Source organism: Centroberyx affinis, unplaced genomic scaffold, assembly GCF_046629955.1.
Source record: "Centroberyx affinis isolate AG114_WGS23_722 - 3 ecotype Tasmania unplaced genomic scaffold, CSIRO-AGI_Caff_v1 ptg001835l_1, whole genome shotgun sequence".
NCBI classification, from domain to species: Eukaryota; Metazoa; Chordata; class Actinopteri; order Beryciformes; family Berycidae; genus Centroberyx; species Centroberyx affinis.
This window is the reverse complement of record NW_027280214.1, coordinates 6,575-26,942: the sequence shown is the minus strand read 5'-3', so window position 1 is coordinate 26,942 and position 20,368 is coordinate 6,575. Positions and strand designations below refer to the sequence as shown.

At 41.7% G+C, this 20,368-nt stretch overlaps 1 protein-coding gene across 10 annotated transcripts; it reads right to left on the bottom strand.

Moving 5' to 3' along the window:
- Positions 1 to 1,573: 1,573 nt before the first annotated feature.
- On the bottom strand, positions 1,574 to 9,409 carry LOC139652606 (Wilms tumor protein homolog). 10 transcript variants are annotated; one of them, XM_071529719.1, is made up of 9 exons: positions 8,985 to 9,409; positions 6,166 to 6,263; positions 5,353 to 5,452; positions 3,893 to 3,973; positions 3,365 to 3,467; positions 3,101 to 3,248; positions 2,556 to 2,645; positions 1,908 to 2,000; positions 1,574 to 1,695 (listed from the first exon to the last, which is right to left on the bottom strand). In XM_071529719.1, exons 1-9 carry the CDS (start codon positions 9,407 to 9,409, stop codon positions 1,574 to 1,576), a joined length of 1,260 nt encoding a protein of 419 aa, XP_071385820.1. The 10 variants fall into 10 exon arrangements, with proteins under 10 accessions (XP_071385820.1, XP_071385817.1, XP_071385818.1 ...); XM_071529716.1 differs by having other exon boundaries at positions 3,365 to 3,470; positions 6,166 to 6,288; positions 8,989 to 9,409; XM_071529717.1 differs by having other exon boundaries at positions 6,166 to 6,288; positions 8,989 to 9,409.
- Positions 9,410 to 20,368: the final 10,959 nt, after the last annotated feature.

The window sequence follows — 20,368 nt, the reverse complement described above, 5'->3', positions numbered from 1 at the left end:
ATATAGCCAATAGCTAAATATACCATAGTTGTGCGTGCGTGTTTAGATTGCTTTTCTAGATATATGACATCATTAGCCTACCAAGCTATGCAACAGCTCTCTAAGCCAACGTTGAGTCATATTTTATTAACATACCTGCTGTGGCTGAATCACTCCAGCTCTTATAGACTTGCACACCATCTGACACACAACTCCATCCACATCATGTATATTTGATGGACCAGGGCATACACAGCAGCAACCTTCCTGTTTCCCCACTTACTTTGATATTTACATGTTTATTATGGCTGCTCAGTACCACTAAGGGCAAGAATGAAGTGGGAGAGGACTATCTGACGACAATTATGAAGTGTAAAAAAATAAACATGCGTTGTGGGTCACTACGACTCCAGCACTGGCCAATGTATGAGCATATACAGCTCAAGTCCTCATGTTGTACAAGCCCCAATTTCCCCACTGAAAAGGCTGATACTGCCATCATGTGGCGTGAGGATGTAACATGCTGTTATTTATAATGTGGACTCACTCAAATATATTTAAAAATGTGTGTGTGTATGTGTGTGTGTGTGTCTGTGTGTGTGTTAGGGGCCCAGCCTGTGCAGAGGGGGCAGTCAGCAGTCAGTGAAGTACAGCCAGCTGACACTGAGGTATGTGTCTTTTCTAATGAGATTTATTGGGCTCCAGATGTTCCTAGTTATGAAGATGTGTGTCGGAGATTTAGGAGGGTGAGACCTGCACCCTGTCAGAGTCACAGAGGGGTGCTGTTTTACTGTCTGACCCCTCTCCCATAGGTGGCCTCTTAACCTGGATAACACCAACACCTCTACTCTCTCTCTCTCTCTCTCTCTCTATCTCTCTCTCTCAAACACACACACACACACAAACACACATCCATCAATTCCACATTACTCTTACCCTTGACAATTGCGTGGATCAACGTTTTATAAATGTACAAAAACATACAAAATACAAAAGTAATGTCTAAAAAGGCGAGAAAATACACATATATACAAAGCAATAAGGTGAATATTATGTATACTGTAAGAATATAAAGAATTTCACATTCCCCCCCAAGCGATAATTCTCTGTGTTTCACTTATTGGACAAAAAGTGACACCACTGTCCATTTCCTAAATCCAGTTTACATGCTCCAGCACATTTTCATAGTGACACAATTTTAACAATAAAAAAAAAACCAAGAAGCCAGTGCAAGTGTATTAAAATATTCAAAATAGTGTATCAACAAATTTCTCATCTCACATATTCTATTCTTCATCTTGGCTCAGAATGACTGTGGTAATGTACATAAGGAAAAAAAAAAACCTCTTACAGTCTTAATTTTAATGTGAAATAACCAGAACAATGAGTGCTAGTGAGCTGGATCTTGAAGATCTTGTGGATCACCAGTGAATGTGTTTTCCTGCTGTCGTCTGGCTGAGGGGGACGTCAGCTGCGCTCACCACCTCGGCAAGTCTGGCGTGGGACCAGAACCACTGACCAGGCTCCAGCGTCTTTCTCTATTGGCTGGCACACCAAACTGTCACCTTCCTCCTTGTCCTCCTCCTCCTCCTGCTCAGATGGCAGACTGCAGCTTGGTCAGGTTCCTCTGGTGCATGCTGTGGTGGCGCACCAGCTCGTCAGAGCGGGCAAACTTCTTCTGACAGTTGGACCAGCGGCAGGTAAAGGGCTTCTCACCTGACAAGGAGGGGAGAAGGGGACAAACATGGAAAAACAAGGGAAAAGAAACGAAAATCATTGCTTTAGAGTGAATCGAACCTTTGGAAGCTGTTCTGGTGTGTGTGAATCAACGTCACAATAACCGTCTTGAAAAAATATCAAAGCAATTCAGTCAAGAGCGATAATCACTGGGAGAAGAATGGAGAAGTAGAAAATAAAGGTATACGCACTTGTTTTACCTGTATGAGTCCGAGTGTGTGTCTTAAGATGGTCTGACCGTGAAAACTTTCTCTGACACGTCTCGCACTGAAAGGGCTTCACTCCTACACACAGATGGCCGTGGTTGCAGTGGTGGCAGAGACAGAGGTGGGGAGTGAGAGGAGGGTGGGGTAAGGGTCAGAAGTTTAAACATACAATTAGATGGTGCAGGTATTGTTGGAGACGGTGAGCTCAACATATTACACTCTTTAAAAGCATATATCATTTGCAACACATCCTTGTCTCTTGTCTGGGACAACACACATTCAGACTAATTTAACTCAGACAAAGTTTGACTAAAATGCATGTTTTTTTTATTCAAATAGTTTATAATTCCAACAAAATAATTATTTGACCCTGATTATGTAATGTACCATTTTAAAGCTCTGAATCAAAAAAACAAAAAAAACTGTATCCCACAATGTGCCTGTTTTCCATGTTGGCTCACATATGTTAACAGCAACACATAATGACACCACATATGTTGAAAATTAACTCAATTATGTGAACCAGGTGCCATGTGTGCTGAAAATGACACACTGAACAAGAGAGTAGAAAGGGGGGTAAATAAAGAGGCAAGTGAGAGATGGAACCTATACAGTAGCTTGATACCAGTGTACCTGTGTGTCTGCGCTGGTGTCTCTTTAACTGGTCTGAGCGAGAGAATCTGCGGCCACAGTCTGTGAAATCACACTGGTAAGGCTTCTCTCCTGTAAAAAAAAAAAAAAAAAAACATTCACCGTCATGATCATCATCATCATAGATAAATATCATCAATGTCAAGATATCATGAGTATCTTTACCATCCACATCACCAATATCTTCCCCCTGCTTAGTTTCTCTCCTCTCCTACAGCACCATCACCATGTCAATTTTAGGCTACTTTCTCCTCTTATCATTGCTGTTTTAGCTTGTCGTTATTGATGTTTTTAAATTGACATTTATCCAGGGAAAGTTGACTGAGCAATTAGATGTTAAGTGCCTTGCTCAGGGGCAGCTCAGCAGTAGTTGATCTGGGTTTCAAACTTCAGGTCACAAGCACACTTCTTTATCCTCCATTTCTATTTTGTGTTTTTCATTCTTAATTTTTACACTCTATTTTAATTCATAATTTTTATTCATAATGAAAAGCAGATTGTGGTCTGAGCTGGAAAAGCCATCTCACCTGTGTGTTTGCGGCCATGCATCTGCAGATGGGACAGCTTGAAGTATCTCTTACTGCAGCCAGGATAGGGGCACACAAATGGACGCTTCTCATTGGCCTCTGATGACCTCACCACAGGGGGACCGATGCCAGGCACCCGTCGGACATCCTTTGAAAAAGAGACAAAGGAAAGGTTGACGGCTGAGAATAAAGCATTAGGTCACTTTCTGTATTCATGTAAGTATGTACAGTGTGTATGTGTGCGCTTGTGTATATGTGACTGACCTGAAGTCCTCTGAAGACACCATGTGTGTGTATGTGGTACTGGGCGCTGCAGCTGAGGACCACAGGGGAAGCTGTGGGGTCGCTCTCATAGCCTGTTCCATGGCTGCTGTGGAGTCATTGAAACAGAATTATCTTCTTTGCCCGGTCTATTCATTAGTTTACCATTTTGGAAGTTATTGTAACATTCTGAAGACGGCAAAGTCTCCAGTATCTGATCAATTAATTGAAACACCAACATTGAAAATTTGGACAGTGACAGACAGAGCAACTCAGGAGCTCAGTCAGTCAACTTGAGAGAAATGAGACAAAGGTATCTCTCTCTAGCGTGCACACCCACACCCACCCCCCCCCCCCACACACACACACACACACACACACACACACACACACTATTGTGCTCTTCTCCCCCTCCTGATTTCCCTAGGCAGTAGGCCAGCAGCCAGCTAGTCAAATCCTCCTCTTCCTCCTCTGCTGCACCCCCAAACTGTGGTCAAGGCTAATATGTTGCGTTCGGTGAAAGGAACCCACCTCTTCATGGAAGGTGCCAGGGGGTTCACTGGGTTCCACGCTACACACTCCAGCTGAGACGCCATTTGGTACAGGTTGTCACTGAATGAAACACACAGCACAGTCATTAGCATTAAAGCTGGTGCAATACCGTATTTTAGCTGTTTTACTCTATGCACCAGGATTGTGAAAATTGCAAAGCGGCCTGTTTCCCTTATGTGTTAACGACATACGTCAATCCTTTAACAAATAAAAAGGATAGGACGTGAGTATATGTGTTTTTTGGAATGGGGCAACTAGTGAAATTGGGAAATGTCCCCATCTATGTTTCTGTGTCCCCTCCCTGTCTCTCTCCCCTTCCGCTCTCCTTGTACAGATAGTGAAGACATCTCATCTAGGGGAAATCCAAATGGTTGGGTTATTAACACATCCTGTCCACCCACCACACTCCTCACTGGCTTTATTAAAAAAACATGGGCTGTGAGCCATTCTTTACCTTGGCAGATCACACTAGTGCACACACACACACACACACGCTCTTGGGAGATGTGATAGTACACTCTGCAGGGGTGAGTGCATCCGTGCCTAGCACACCATGGACCAGTGCATGACATCACTCCGTCCTCAGTATCGTTATAGGCAGGAAAACAGTTCCAGGGGAATTTTGGAAGGCATTCCTGGAGAAGTCCTTGAGGGGAAGGATGGTGATGACTCGCTAATCTGCTCTGAACTATGGTAAACTATGGAAAGACTCACTGACATCGAACATACACTCTGTGTGTGTGTGTGTGTGTGTGTGTGTGTGTGTGTCTGTGTTTGTTTGAGGGTTTCCAGTTAACGCCATGAGCTCTAATAGCTCTTATCAACTGCTGTTCCGGTATTTGGGTTCCACATGTTCCCCTGCTCCAACAACAAAGTGGGGCGGCATTCAAAGAATTTAGTCTTAATTTTCCCTATGAGATGTTTTGCATCAAAAGCAAAACAAGTTTAAAAACATATTCAAAGATTAAACTGTGTAGTTTCCCAGCCTTGGCCAGTCTTCCTACGTTTGCATTTTTAACTACCACTCCCCCCCCCACCCCCCACCTCTCACTTTCACTCCACTTGTCTCTTTTACTTTTCTCCTCATTTTTCCTCGGGGTGGACTCAGACCGATCAGCAGTAGATCACCCAGTGTTTGTTTTGGCCTGCTGAGCACCAGTGGGCAGCACTTAACCTCAGAACAAATTGGGCTTCACGATCCAGACGGTGCAGAGCCAGACACAGGGCTTAACTTAGGATCAGAGAGAGTTCACACCTCTCTAAAAATAACCAACAGAGCAGCAAGAGAATAAGTTGCATGTGGTGTTTAGTGGAAAGAATCTTGCGGTGATTGATCGGCGAGATGACTGAAAACTTATGGGCAGAATGGAATTGCATAGAAAGGGGATGCGAGGTAGCGGGGATAATATACCGCAACAATAATAACAAAATACTTGTACCTGTTGTAGTTCCTCAACAGCAGAGCTTGGCTGCTCGGACAGGATTCTGTGGGATTGTGGCAACCAAACATGGGAGGTGGGGCCGGGTACTGCTGGTCAACTGAACACAACCAAACAAACAGATTCAGACAGTTGCCAGTTGTCAGCGCTCCTGAAATAATGTTTCAAATGGCCAAGTTCCCTTCTCTCACAGTGACTTACAATCTGGCAGTGTTAGGCTGAAAAGCTGGCAAAGAATGAACCTAATAATCTTTTTTTTTCATATTTCATACACACTTTCTCAAGGACACACACAAAAACACACTCAAATATGCTTTCAGCTGTAACATGTACCCCCTTTCAGAGGTGATAAGAAATTCATTTTAAAGATATGAGCGGACCTACGTGCACTCGCCACAGACTGTGCACATGCATGTGTGCACTACTGTGCAGACACACAACTAAACTTTTCAAAGAGTGAATGGAACAATCAGAAACAGTGGTCCTTTTCAGGTTCATGTAGTATATTGGTCCCCAGACAGTTTTTGACATTCCAACAGACTCACATAAAGCTGTTTCCTCAAGTTATCATTTCCAGAGCCATTAACCATATGCTTAGAGAGCGAGAGAACGGGAGAGAGAGAGTGTGTGTTTATGTATGCCTGCGTTTATGTATGCGTGTGCAGAGATGGAGCGAGGCAGAAGAAAATGGATAATAGCAATTTTGTTGTGATATGAAAAATGATGGGTTACTTACATAACCTTGCTGCGACTTGACAGTGTTCCAGTCTGTGAGTCAATTTAGTGAAAACATGTCAGGATGCGGATAGTTACCCATGTTGCTCTGCGGTGACAGCGTGTCCTCGTGTTTGAAGGACAGGCTGGAGAGCTGAGGGGTGTGGTGAGAGGGAGTGTGGCCATAGCTGGGGGCACTGTCCAGGCCCACCGCCCCGTAACCTGAGAGGAAACAAAGAGAGCAGCAGGTTAATATTACCATGATCTTATTCGCCTGGTCTAGTCATTAGTTCACCATTTTACAAACGACTGGACGGTAAAGTCTCCAGTATCTGGTCAGTTATCTGAAACCCCTGGTAGTATCTCTTAGTCCCTGGCAGGGTTACTACAGAGAGCCGTTCATCAAACCACTAAATCCTCTTTCCCTGTAACATATTCTTTTTTTCCCCCTTCTTTCTTTGGCCTTGTGGTTGCAATATTTATGGCAGGTGGAAAAAGAAATTTGGCAAACACACCACAGACAGATTGAGATGAGCTACTGTAGAATGTGCGCTCAATAAGAAAACAGTGTTGAAAATTAACGAATTACATGTCATGTAACGAGATTAGAAGTTATCACATTACAAAAAGTTGCTATTATTGTAATTATGTGTGTAATAAAATGAAGTTAGTGAAATAAACACAGTGATTAGACTGAGGTTATATAGAAATTTTAAGCGGAATATGAGTAATGTTAGTAGTTATTTGAAATGGATTGATTGATCATATTTTGAAAGTAACCCATGATTAACATCTACGCACATACACACACCCATACATATCCACACCCAAAGACACACACCCATACACGCCACCAGATGCCTTTTATTGTACCTACACACACACACACACACACACACACACACACACACACACACAGGCCACTATAGCCTCAGTCAGGCAAGAGTGAAATGGGATGTTGGAAAGTTCTTGAGAAAACTGACTCATCTACTCTTACTTAAATCCCTGTTGCCTGTCAGAGCAGCACGCTGAGCATTTTACCACTTCATCAAAAACGACTTTCCACTGAGTAAACAAGGCTGCCTGCAAACTGCCACTGAAACTCACATCACCAGTCACATGCAGGCTTAAGGCTCTGAGGAATGAACCCCAACAGACAACCGGCTCAAGCGTTGTTTACAGGAATTTTTCCATTTTTTCCTCTTGTGTATAGAAAAGTCATATCAATAACAACAGTGCACAGGAAATGGAGAAATTAAGTTTGAATTAAGATTTATAACTGCTAAACTCATCTGGCTTGTTCTGTGGGGTCAAAACTAGACCCTACTTGGATAAAATAAAATCCCCCAAAAATACTAATGGGAGCAATAAAACAGACTCATGATTCACATCTCATCACTTCAGCAACAGTTTGTAAAGAAAAAGTAGGTGTTTCTGTGAGGCCAGCAAACAGTTCATTCCCAGTTTTTGTCTCGGGGATTCAAGAAACTCTTTGAATAAAGATCTTGACATTGATAAAGGATTTTTTTCTTTCTTTTTTCTTCTTTTTGCTGAAGAGAGCTGTTTTTGTGCTCAACATAGCGATTCAGGTTAAGGGCCACATACAAATGAACATTTTTTTTTTTCAAAAGTGTGTACAACTCAATACATGAACATTCATATTTGCCATAATAATAATAAAATCAGAACTTCAGGGTCATTTATTCACAATTAAACATTGTGTACTTTCGTTTTCTGTGGTTCACGTCCTTGACAAATTTAAATCACCGGGCAACATAAGGTTCTTCCCACGGCCTGAATGGCTACCACAACCTTGACTGTCCCAGCCAACAGGTCATTTAAGCAAGCTGACAATATATAATTGGGTTCACTAGCTCAAATTTAAATTCATCAAGAATAATCCTATTAACTTCAGTATTCCAACTACACTGTCAGTAACCTGAATATGTGTAGGGAAAAGTAATTATTGTTGAATGTCTGCAATGGCTTGGCACCAAACTGAAAATTACTACAGTTTATAAATTAAGGGAATTTGTATAAATAGTATATGAAGAGAAAAAATATATAGAATATCCACTTTGTCCTCACATTGCTACACGCTATTGTACATTGAATCGTGATTTGCCTGTTTCTAGGTTTATCGTTTGTTCAGTTTTCTAAATACATTTTTAACAACAGAAAATCTAATTTCAGCATCATAAAGTAGTAAAGTTGGATATTAAACCTGCAAAACTACTTGCAAGTTAGATAACTGTACTGGAGTTACTCTTCGAAAATGAAATAGCCTATTTTGGGTTACTGGTACTGCATTTGAGAAATGGAAATGCGATATAAGGGATGTAATCTTGTGAATTAATATAATTAAAAATTTGGTGATCATATCACATTCTAAATTATCAGTTTAACCTCAGCCATTATTTATAATCAATTTATACTGATATAATACAAGTTTATATTTTTGCCACTGATTGAAATAACATACTTTTCTAACACAACTAGATATTTCCCCACTGACTTTCATTTCAGTTGAAAACTATTGGACACACCAGTGGAAAAGAGCTGTTTGAGGTCAGAGTGGTACCAGTGGATGGAAAGCTGTCAGGCCTTTTCCTGACATAGGACAGAATGACCCAGAACAGCACATAACACCCTCCTCAGACACAACACTGTTGACAAACCCTAAACACAGAGTTACACCCAATAACACACTATATACACACATGGATACAACACATACACAGGCAAACCACAGAAATTTAGAAAAAGGCTATGGATTTTATAGATAGCTGTGTCAAAACGTACAATCCTGGCTATGATTGATACTCATATGTCATTGTATTTATCATGTATTCTGCTGATGAGAAGCCAAGAGAAGACAGACGAAGTGAGCGCGGCGGGACAGAGGAGCAGCAGCATGCTTACCCTGGTTCCTGGGTGCTGGTGGATTGTCCACACAGCTGGGCAGGTAGCCTCCATTAGGAAACACCCTGGGCTGGCCTGCAGTCGGCTCCCCGAACGTCCCGACCCGACAGGGGCCCGTGCCTGTGAACTGCCCGGAGAAGTGCACCGTGAAGGCCCCCAGGCCGCAGTGAGGGTCCTCCAGGGGGTCCGGGGTGCCCCATCCCGGCTCCTGCTTGATGAGGGAGTGGTGGGAGGGCAGGGAGCCGTAGGGGGAGCCGGGGTGGAGGTCCAGGAGTTGGGTCCACTGGCCGCCACCGACAGACATGCCACAGCCACCGCCGCCTCCCGGTAAAGACGGCACAGGAGGCCCCGGAGGCAAGAGGGTCAGATCTCGAACATCCGACCCCATAGAGCCCATGGCTGCACACGGCTCAGTCAGCATTGGACAGGTAGAGATGGTCCACGGAAACGGAGATGATATCCCAATAGAAGATGCCGTCGGGAGGGTTTACAATTCATATAGTCATAAACTCCTAGAAACTGGTAAGACACTAATTGAAGAAACAATAAGCACGGCAGAAATTAAAATAAACAGAAAGATAAAAACCAGGTGCGTTCTCGTCACACTCCTCCACAGGAACCAGTGGTCATCAGTAAACTACGGAGCCATCTTTCCCTCCTCTACAACTGTCTGTGGAGCATTCAGAGAGGTGATGATGGCAGCGGTTAAATCAGGTGGCCAAAATCTGGAACGCCAACTCTCAAGCTCACTGGACATCTAGAGTCTGCAGTGGGTTTGGAGTGGGAGTGTGTGAGGGTAACAGTGCCTTGTCCCTCTGTCTCTCTAATGTCTGGCTTTCCTTACTCTCCTGAAGGCTCAAATACTGCGTAACTCATTGGGCAGGGGGAGGAGCGAGGGCGGCCGAGAGGAGGATGACTCCCTTGCTTTTCCCCAGCAGACTGCACTTCTGAGTAGATTCTGACTAATGTTGCATTTGCATGAGCGGGTGTTTTTATGTTTGGTTCAAGTTCATGTGTTGCTCATATTGCGCGTGAGTGTGTGTGTGTGTGTGTGTGTGTGTGTGTGTGTGAATTTTCTTTCATTTCCCTCAAATTGATTGACCGAGTTCCTGAGACAAAGGCTTATGGTATGAAACAGTTAGTTAGTGTTCTCAGGCTGTAAAAGTTTATGTTTGTGTTTGTTATGTTTGCAAACATTATAACGTTATAATAAACTGTATTTTATGGTGCTGAGAGTTGGAAAAAGCTTTTTTTCCATTTCCAATGTGCGTTCAGACAAAATTTATATGGGTATTAAAACACTCAGAATTAGTAAAAATTGTAAATTATACAGTCACTCATATTCAAAGCCGACCAAAAGATAAAAAAACATATTCAAAAAACACCAAAATGAGTTGTTTTAGTATTTATACAATGTTAACCAAGGTCTCTCAACGCTGAGTGGGCTGTTTGGACTCCGTTCATCAACATTCCTAACTCTTCTGACTCATCACTTTTCTGAGATATATCCTACTTTCAAAAAAACTTGACAAATGGAAGAGCCAACAAAATATGTAGGCCTAATGGCATCGACATTTATGATTTTAATCGTAGAGAGGCCGTAATGGTAATAAATATAAAAAGGTGGACATAGGACTGTTTTTATTCACTTAATATATTGGATGAAAGTTTTCCATTTCACTGACACGTTAAAAAAAAACCAAATGTTAAAAGTAATCTTTTTTTGTTAATACTAATCAAAATGAATAAATGCATTGCTAAAAAGTCCGTATGAAAATAGCAAAAATGGTAAAACTTGCAGAAAATGTTTTGAGAATTGTCCCATTTTGGAAATAATACTGTTATGCTAAGAGCAACTGACACAAACTGCATGGCCTTGGAGGAATGCCATATCACACAAAAGGATAATTATTTATTAGCAGAGGAGAGGGGGAGTTGAAGTGTGTGTGTGTGTGTGTGTGTGTGTGAGTGTGTGTGTGCGTGTGTGTGTGTGTGTGTGTGCGTGTGTGAGTGCTGAGGAGATGGAGGTGGTGACCTTAACTCAAGCTTAACTCAATGTGGAGCTGCAGAGGAATGCAGAAACATGGAATATGCCTATAAATTCAGGACAGCTGCTGTGGATCTTTTTGTATTATATTATTTGTCATATCAGGAGTCGGGTTCCTCCGCCCTTAAAAGCTTTAACAGTGACAATATGCAACAATGCGATGATGTACTGGAAAAAAAAGCCACGCTACATTCACACGCTATAGTAATCTGATTACAAAAATTTTGCCTTTATTCTGTTGCCATTACTGTAAAAAAAAAAAAAGTAATAAGATTAAAAATACTTGGAAAAAAAGTTATTACATTTTGGATTAAAAACATGCTTGAAGGTGGGAAAGTCATTTAGATTGTGATATTATAGACACTAAACATAACAGTCAGTAGATAGGAAGAAATGGCTCGTTAAACAGCAAAATCAAGGGATTGTGGAAGCAATTTAATTCTAAAGTAAGAAAAAGTAATCAATTTACATGTATTCCAGATTTGAAGCAGGTAATCGTAATCTTTAATGGATTCCATCATGGAAGTAACCTTCCCAAAACTGCATTTGATGAAACTTTTAAAAAACAAAAATAGCTTTCATGAGAAACTTTCCCCCAGTTTCCCCTCCATCTCTGTGCCCCGTAGGTTACCCCCCCTTGAGGTTAAATAATGCAGTTGCTCTTTCACTCCAGAAGACAGGAGCAAGAGCAAAAGCATAAGTAAGTCTCAAGTTATCTGGCTGTGAAATCAGTGCAACATCTTAAACCCTGAATTAATGGTCAGTTGAACAGCTTTAGAAATTAGACCTCAGCATGATGGATAATGATAAAATTATGGTGAATCAGTCCTATAAAGTGATTTACTACTGTGTCAAATACACATTTGTAGATGGCATTAAGAATCCACCATCCATTGGAGATGCAAGACCATGGACAAAGCCAGAGAGCTGCTACAAAGCTGTGAAGTGAGGATTGTTGGCCAGTGCCTGTCACCACCATCTGGAATATCAGTGTAGGATTCCAGCGAAAGTCACTGACCCCTATTTCAACTTAAAGGAGGAGGGGGGAGGGGGGGGTGCTTGAAATGGGCAAAGAGATGACAAAAAGAATACAGGGGAAGATACAGTGAAGTCAGACTGATCTTCTTCTCTATAAAGTGTTAACCTTGTGTTGATACCTATTTGGAGTGTCCACAGTAACGAGCTCTATGATGCACTCTCAAAGTGATAAAATCAGCTGAGGCTGAAGTGCTGAGGCGGCATTAACAAACATTACTGTTGTCGTCTTGTCAGTCTGTATTACACAACATATGGCATGCTATTCTAAGACATTGGTGAAGAATGTAAGTTCCATTTAAATGTTCACTTTTTTACAATAGCTTGTGATATGAAGCTCGCCGCAGCTTCCCAGACACTGCAGTGGTTGGTGTAAGGGTTATGGTGTAAAGAGAGCTGGGATGGTGAGCAATCAGGCTGTTGATGCAGGACTGCCTTCATTAGCTGGTAGCCTTGACTAGAGCAGCACCAGCAGCCTGCTAATGGGTCGAGGCCCAGCTTCAATCGATGTGAAGCTGCAAAAGGGCCTAAAAATTTACCACCCTTTGAATCCTATGGAAGATCCTCACTTTCAGTTATTCTGTGTCTATCTAATGTTTTGTCTTCCATTTTGAAGCATATCATATCATGAGCTTAAGATTGATCTTGCTAAAACTACATTAGACCACCTTCCCTTACCCCTGCCTTTGTGAAAAAAACAATCACACAGTGTGAGTCCATCTGATAGCATCCGTTGGAAAGTCCATAACCTTGCAAACGCCCCCTAAAAGTTAAGCCCAAATTCAGATGGGTAGTTTACGGTCATGAAAACACACAGAGTGCTCTCTGACTCACTCTATTCTGGGACAAAAATGAGTGCAAAGGCAGTCCTGTATCCCTGAGGAACACCCAGGCATTCGGAGGATGTCTACGTAGCTCATTTGAAAATAGTAGCAAAGAAAATAAATTGCTCCCAAAACAATTACAAAATCTTCCTCGGGCCCACCCACTACAAACAAACGCAAATCCAAAAAACGTAAAATAATGTGCCGCATGTACAAAAGGTTCTGGCACAATTAAAAGTATCTTGCCAAGAAATGAGCAAAGAAAAAAAAAAAGTGCTGCCTCTGACCCAAGGCGAATGCTGGCTGTGCCTTCCCCAGCGGAGTCTTTAGCAGGGATTCATCAAAGGTGACGGGGCCAGGAGAAAACAAGCCTTTCAGTCCCTGTGACGGATGGCAGTCCCCAAATACGCTCACTCTCCAGATCAATCTCTGGTTAACTCCGGGTTTAAAACAACATCACTGTGGAGAGGAAGGGAAATGGTCAATACTGCCTCTGACCCTTAACTAGGAATATATTAAGGCTGTAATGTCCAAAGGCACTGGTAAGAGGGAATTCGAGTAGGGATTGTCTCAGCCAAAAAGTCACATGATAAACTACGCAGCTATGTGACCTGGCAGGACACACGAAGAAGAAAGTACTTTTTCCATTTAAGTAAACATTGGTACTCATGCTACTGCATGAGTGACTGCTTATTATTAGGCTGTATTTCTGTTTAAATTAAGTGCACTGGTGTTTTAAAACGTCATGATTTATTTATGATTTTGTAACATGAGTAATCCGTATCATAACGGCTGTGATATGAGGAGAGAGGACTGCAAAAAGCCTGGAAGAGAGGAAAAAAGCCACAGGTGTTATTTTGATATGCTGACAGTAGCATAAAAAAAAACGCCCAGTCCTTTACTTCTCTGTGTGGGCATAGAAACCAGCTGATAATAAACCCACAGCAGTGTGTTGTAATGTTTCATCATTTCCTTTCCGTCTGCCTGCAGCCTCGAGGAAATGTATGCAATATAAAACAAAGCACAGTCAGAACAATATTCCTCTGTCTTCCCTCGCCACTTTCTCAGAGCAATATGTTGAGTTTGTCACTTTGCCATTGCTCTATATAAAAACACAAAATCCATGATTGTTCAAAATTATACTGGGGAACATATAACTAAAATTAATTATGTTGAGGACAGTACCAAACCCCAAACCCTACAGTATCTATTATGTTCCTATTCAGCTTAACCCAACTTCCCTGTCGCCCACATGGAAGACAACAAGCCTCCGTTTTTATTTTTCTCTCATATCAACTCTCAGCACACTTCAAAGTGCTGGATATCAGAATGGAGATAAGAAGGAGAGAAGAAGGATCTGAGGGAGAGCAGACATTTCTATGGTTTGTTGTGTGTCAGACACAACACCGGCCCAATGTCTCTCCGGTGATGTTTCACACACCCTTTCTCTCTCATGCTGCTGATCACCTCTACCCTCAACCACCAAACTAAAACTGCCCTCTCTCCCGCGTTCATACTCTCTGTTCGTGTCCTATAAGTTGTTACAGAAGCTACCTTAGACATTTATGGCTGCATACTCCAACAGATGCATGAGTTCACTTACAGAGCGCTCTTTCACACCACAGAGTAAAAACGCTCAAACAAAACAACTACAGTATGCTAAAACTTGTTAAAGAACAACATGATAATTTTCTCCTTTTGAAGACAAACTGTATGAATCACAATGTATAAGTAGTAAACTGCAAAAACTACCACTCAATAAATAATGGATACATCTTTATGCAAACTCACAGTGGACAATGGAAAAAAACACAACTGGAAAGATTTGGCAAAATAAATGTCTGTTATTTATTTATTTAATGTATTAATTTATTAATTTATTAATCAAAAATGATAAATTATTTTAGTCCCGTGGTAATGAACTTCATGGTGTGTAGTTGTCATCTTGTTTTAGTTATGTAGAAAAAGGTTGTTGAGGGAGAATTTCCATCAATGAAATGATCAGTGGTCCATCACACATCATCGTCATCATCAAACTAAGCAGTAGAAGCTGGAATCAGAGGACAAGATGGCTTGACTGAATGCGGTAGGGACAGCTGTTCGGTCGTTCACTCACACGTATCGGCCATTTTCTCCACAGTCTCTGGCTCAGTCAGCCTTGGGTCTCGATAAAAACACAAGAGGAAATTCTGTTCTTGTCTAAGCTGTGATGAATAAAATGTATCAAGCATGTTATCATTGAAAAAAACAAAATGCGTATGTTAGCATCTTTAAAAATCGGCCTACTGAATCTACTGGAGACAACTGTGCCTGCGCCCCACAGCCTCTGTCTCATCCCAGCAGGTGTCTGTGAGTCAGGATCAAGGCCACCATTATCAGTTCATTACAGTAAACCGCAGCCTACTTCCATGCTGTCACACCCTAGCAGCTGTGGCTGGGGCGTAAACAGTCATCAGAAAACATTGCAGATATCTCTCATCTGTTGTCATACCCTTGAGCCGCATTCTGGGGCCAGACAAGCAAAGTTTTACTGCATGACTCCGATGTGTTCTGTTATGATGGGAAAGAACGGAGAGCACGGCAATCGATATGTGATCAGAACTAGAGCTGCAACGATTAATCGATTAGTTGTCAACTATTAAATTAATCGCCAACTATTTTGATAATCGATTAATCGGTTTGAGTATTTTTTTAAGAAAAATAAGTCAAAATTCTCTAATTCCAGCTTCTTAAATGTGAATATTTTCTGGTTTCTTTACTCCTCTATGACAGTAAACTGAATATCTTTGGGTTGTGGACAAAACAAGACATTTGAGGACGTCATCTTGGGCTTTGGGAAACACTGATCAACATTTTTCACCATTTTCTGACATTTTGTAGACCAAACAACTAATCGATTAATCGAGAAAATAATCGACAAATTAATCGACAATGAAAATAATCGTTAGTTGCAGCCCTAATCATAACGTAGGACTCTTGACTTTAAGGATTGCAATGAACAAGTAGGTGTGTCAGTGTAAGGGACATGTCTCTTTACTGGAACTTGCCACTCCCAGAAGGACAATATGACTGGATATTCTACTTTCTGTGTTGATCATGGTTTGGATGACTGAAAATAATTTGCCTGCTTAGCAAAAAGTAAGGTTTTCATTCTAGAAAACAGAAAAAAAATGTTGCTTGAAGTTTATTATTATTTCAAAAATAATTAAATCCTCAAAATCTTGCTGTTTAGTAAAGGTTTTAGTTATATAATAATTCATGTGCTCTACTAGCCTATATATGTAGGCCAGCAATAATTTTGTAGATTAGGTGTCAGGTATTTCAAATGCTGTTTATCATGTTTGGAATAAACCTTTTCAAATAGCTTTTCTGAGAAATAGTGTGACATCAGCTTGGAAATTTATTGGGTTGTGTGCCTGTGGAGCAATCAAATTTGTTTTGGATAAAGTTTGTATGACTATGTGATCTCTGCGGTCAGCATTATATTCATCGGCCCTGATGAAATAGTCTGAACAGTATCTCAGAAGCAAAGGGTCAGATAGCTTTACATGCGTCTAAACTACATTTAACAGCTATTTCTGAGATCTGGTTATCTAGCTTCAAGCCAAATATTGTGCACTGTATCCCCAAATGAAAACAAATTTGATTCTTTGTTTGACTGTGCCTTTTAAACTTCTATTGCTCCTCCTGGCCAGTGAGTGTGTGTAATATAAACACCCTCTGATGACAAGAGACCAATCCATCATTCACAAAGCCCCATTCCTGCCGCAGTGACTCGACCTATCCAGACTGGAACGTCAAAATTCCTGGAAGACTGTAGCTTTTTGCCGCTGCCATTAGGTTGAAACACAGCACACACACATTCCACATAGGGGGATTAACGACCTCAGATAGCTCAACACCACAAATGCGAACTCGCTTTGATTGATTGCTGCAGTCTTTGGTGTGATATGAAGCTGGTCATGCGTGCTCATTAAGTGATATGGCAAGATAACACTGGTATTTCACGTACCACCTTCTTTTCTAGTCATCCGTGAGTTTTCCCTGCAGATGGCTCGCACGGTGTGGCCGCGTTAGTAACGTCTGGGTGTTAAATAAAATACATTTAAAATTCAGATTGAATGAGCAAAGGGAATTGTCAATTAATTTTGCTATGTCTGAGGTGTATCGGACCGTAGCTCTACTGTGTGATTGATCATCTGGAGTTGGAGCAGATAATTGATCACAGGGACTGAACAGCTATCAAAGCAGACCACAGGCATTCAGCACCTATCAAGATGAATATGTGCATGTGCACACACACACACACACACCCTCCACTTGATCACTTGGTTTCTCTAAAAGCAGAGGGCGTGACCTTTGGTGTTGTTGAGGTTAGTTATCCTTGACTTTGTTTGTTTGTTTGTTTGTTTGTTTCCTGACTTAGCTTAGCTGTATGTATGTATGTATGTATGTATGTGTGTGTGTGTGTGTGTGTGTGTCTGTGTGTGTGTGCGTGTGTGTGTGTGGTGGTGGGGAAGAGGGCGTCATGTATGCAATTCTGTAATGGTCTAAATGACACTTAAACAACCATCCACAACCAATCAAAAACCCTCATCTTAGCTTCGCTACATCTCCAAGCCCTGGGAAGTGGTAACAAAACAAACATCAGAGGTTGGATCAGCATATAAGTAATTAACAAGCTATTCACTCCACCCAGGGAAGTTACTCATGCGATGCATCCTGACAAGGTCACTGGCTGATAGATGAGCCCAAGCAAGGGGATTTTTCAGAGGTTGTGGAGGCGGGGAGAACTGTGGGAACCAGACAATTAGTGGGTGGAAGGTAGGCAGCCATGTTGGATGATGACCATGAGATTGATTTACATGGATACTCACTACTTGGCTGGCTGACAGAGAGGAAACAGACACCTGGGCTCAACTAGCTCAACACACAACCATTTATCTTTGCGCAGGCTGAGCAGGCAATTTGCCAGCAGTTTAGGAAGCCCTTCCACAGCCATCACTCTCAATCAAACATAGATGGATGGGGTCAGGAGATACATTGACCAAAAAAATATTTCAAAACCACACAAACAGATATTATTCTTTTTTGGACAAATGTAGTAAGCTTATTACTGTATGAGCTTGTGTTAAGGAAATATGTGGTGGTATGGATATACATACACTTTCTCACACACACACACACACACACACACACACAGTATATATCCAGTCATGAACATATTCTGTTGCTATTGGGTGAAAACCTTGTATTTCCAAACTGTCAACTTTTCAGGAACTAAGAAAAACGGCCTTGTTTTTAGCTTGTGCCCCGTGCATTTTTGAGTTCATCCAATGGAGTTTTCAAAGGGCTTCATAAGACCAAGGCCCATACAATTTTTTCAACCCATAGAGAACCATGTAGTCACTGACGAGAAGAGAGAGTAAAACATGAGATTTTATTAAACATTGTGTCACAATATCTGTACTGAATGCACAATCCCCAGTGAACTCATATGAGCACAAGAGCAGAATGACCAATACTTTTCCACTGAACTCTGTCTAGACACGCACACCAGACAGATATCAGACATCAGCACAAGCTATGGTAAAACTGTCTGCTGCCAGATACATACAACTCACGCGAAGACTACATTGTCAGGCTATGGCCAGTCTTGGAATGATATAAAACAGGCTAAAACCTCCTTACAGACTGATATTTGTACCAGGTACAGTCTCACTGGAATTTAAAGGTTTATTGTGGTCCAAGATTCCCTCAGCAGCTCGTACCTAAACCACATCATTTCCAGGACATTCTTCCATGAATATTATATAGGCTACTAAGCGTCATATCACAACCCTGGCACTTCAAAGACCTTTTAAAGGAGACAAAAACAATGTCTCGCATGCACCTGGAACTTCAAAGGCATCCAAAAACTCTTATTCTGGACTTGAAATACACAAGGCACTTGACAACAGCTGTTAATCAGCTAATGAAAGCCTCAGAGTTACACAAGCACACTTGTGGAGAAGCGGCCATAAATTCTTTGCCGTGACAGCGAACAAGGGCAGGGAGAGAGTGAGGGTGGGATTTGGTACCAGGCACTTGCCTTCCGAAAGAGAATGACGCATCGTATGAACGGGATGGTGAAACACTCCATCAGCCATTTCCCCTCAGCACACTATTTTAAGATATATGCCCTGATGAATAAAGCAAGCATTCAGTTCCTTATAACCGTAACTGCTATGTGAAACATATATATATACGGCAAGCAGGCTTTCAAGGAATGATGAGGTGGCTGACGTCTCTCCTCAGTGGATGAATCTCAAACAAAATACGCACATATCTACAGTAGGGAGGAGATCAGACAGTTGTTAGGAAATGGAGGACACTCAGCAGCATCTTCACTAGGGCTGGGCGATAATTCAATATTATTGTTTATCATCTTTCAGTGGAATCATAGCATGATGATATGGTGATTTAATTCTGTTGTCTAAACTGATGATAACAAGCAAGTTTCATTTAAAAACTGACAAAAAAATTAGGTATGGTAGGAATATTATTTGAAATGTTCAGTTACCTAACATTACCTTTCGGTTCAATGGGATGAACTTTAATTTGATTATTTAAAATGTAATTTTGCATACGTGCAATATCCATACCATGATATATACCGATATCGAAAAACATCCTTATGATTATCGTGATATTGATTTCAACCATATCACCCAGCCCTAATCTTCACCCATACAGCCTGTCTGACACCTCAAAAAGTTGGTAACCTGAGTCCATGGTTTTAGGGTGAGCTGGAGCTCCACTTAGCCTCTTAACCTCACCCACCTCAATCACCAAGTGACCTGCCACGGTAACAATACCCAGAATCCCACTTGATAGAGAGGCCCGCTGAGCGCATCTGTGGGTCAGCAGGAGCACGGTGGAAGTGTTCCCCTCTGATACTTACATTGTTTCCGGTTTGGAAAACTGCTGGGCCTGTCATGGTGGTCCACACACACACACAGGGACTGTAACTCAGTCAGATAACCTCTCCTGGGATCACCTTCACCTCTGTAACTCTCATCCAAGACATCCAGGGCTAATCTCCCACAGAGGAGAGATTGATACCTGGATAAGAAAGAGTGAAAGAATGGGACATGGTGGTGGTGACTCATAAAATTTAGGAGGCAGTCTGACCCCTGGGGGGGGGGTTGCACAAGTTGATGCTATCCAGCCCTGGCAGGGTTTTTCAAGCCAACTGAAAAAATCCATAACCTTCCTATAGTTCACGTTGAATTTGTGACGGTATTTGAAAAGTAACAATCTAGGGAGAGAGAATTTGTGTTTGTACTGCTATTGTGATACTCACTCTTGAGGTTCACCCATAGAGGTACAGTGTCAGTTCAGGAGGTTTACATCCATGGGTTTTAGCCGATTTAGCCTAGCTACTGTGCCTTTAACATCGTGACCCGGAAGTGCAAGACCTTCACCGGTACTC

Bases quoted from the DNA above. Each gene is read 5' to 3' on its own strand.
- LOC139652606 (XM_071529716.1), bottom strand. From the start codon at position 9,409: ATGCTGACTGAGCCGTGTGCAGCCATGGGCTCTATGGGGTCGGATGTT. The intron at 6,289-8,988 runs GTAAGCATGCTG...GTTTCCTCTCAG, and splicing joins ACCAGCACCCAGGAACCAGG to GTTACGGGGCGGTGGGCCTG. The intron at 3,471-3,892 runs GTGGGTTCCTTT...ATGACTCCACAG, and splicing joins CTGGCACCTTCCATGAAGAG to CAGCCATGGAACAGGCTATG.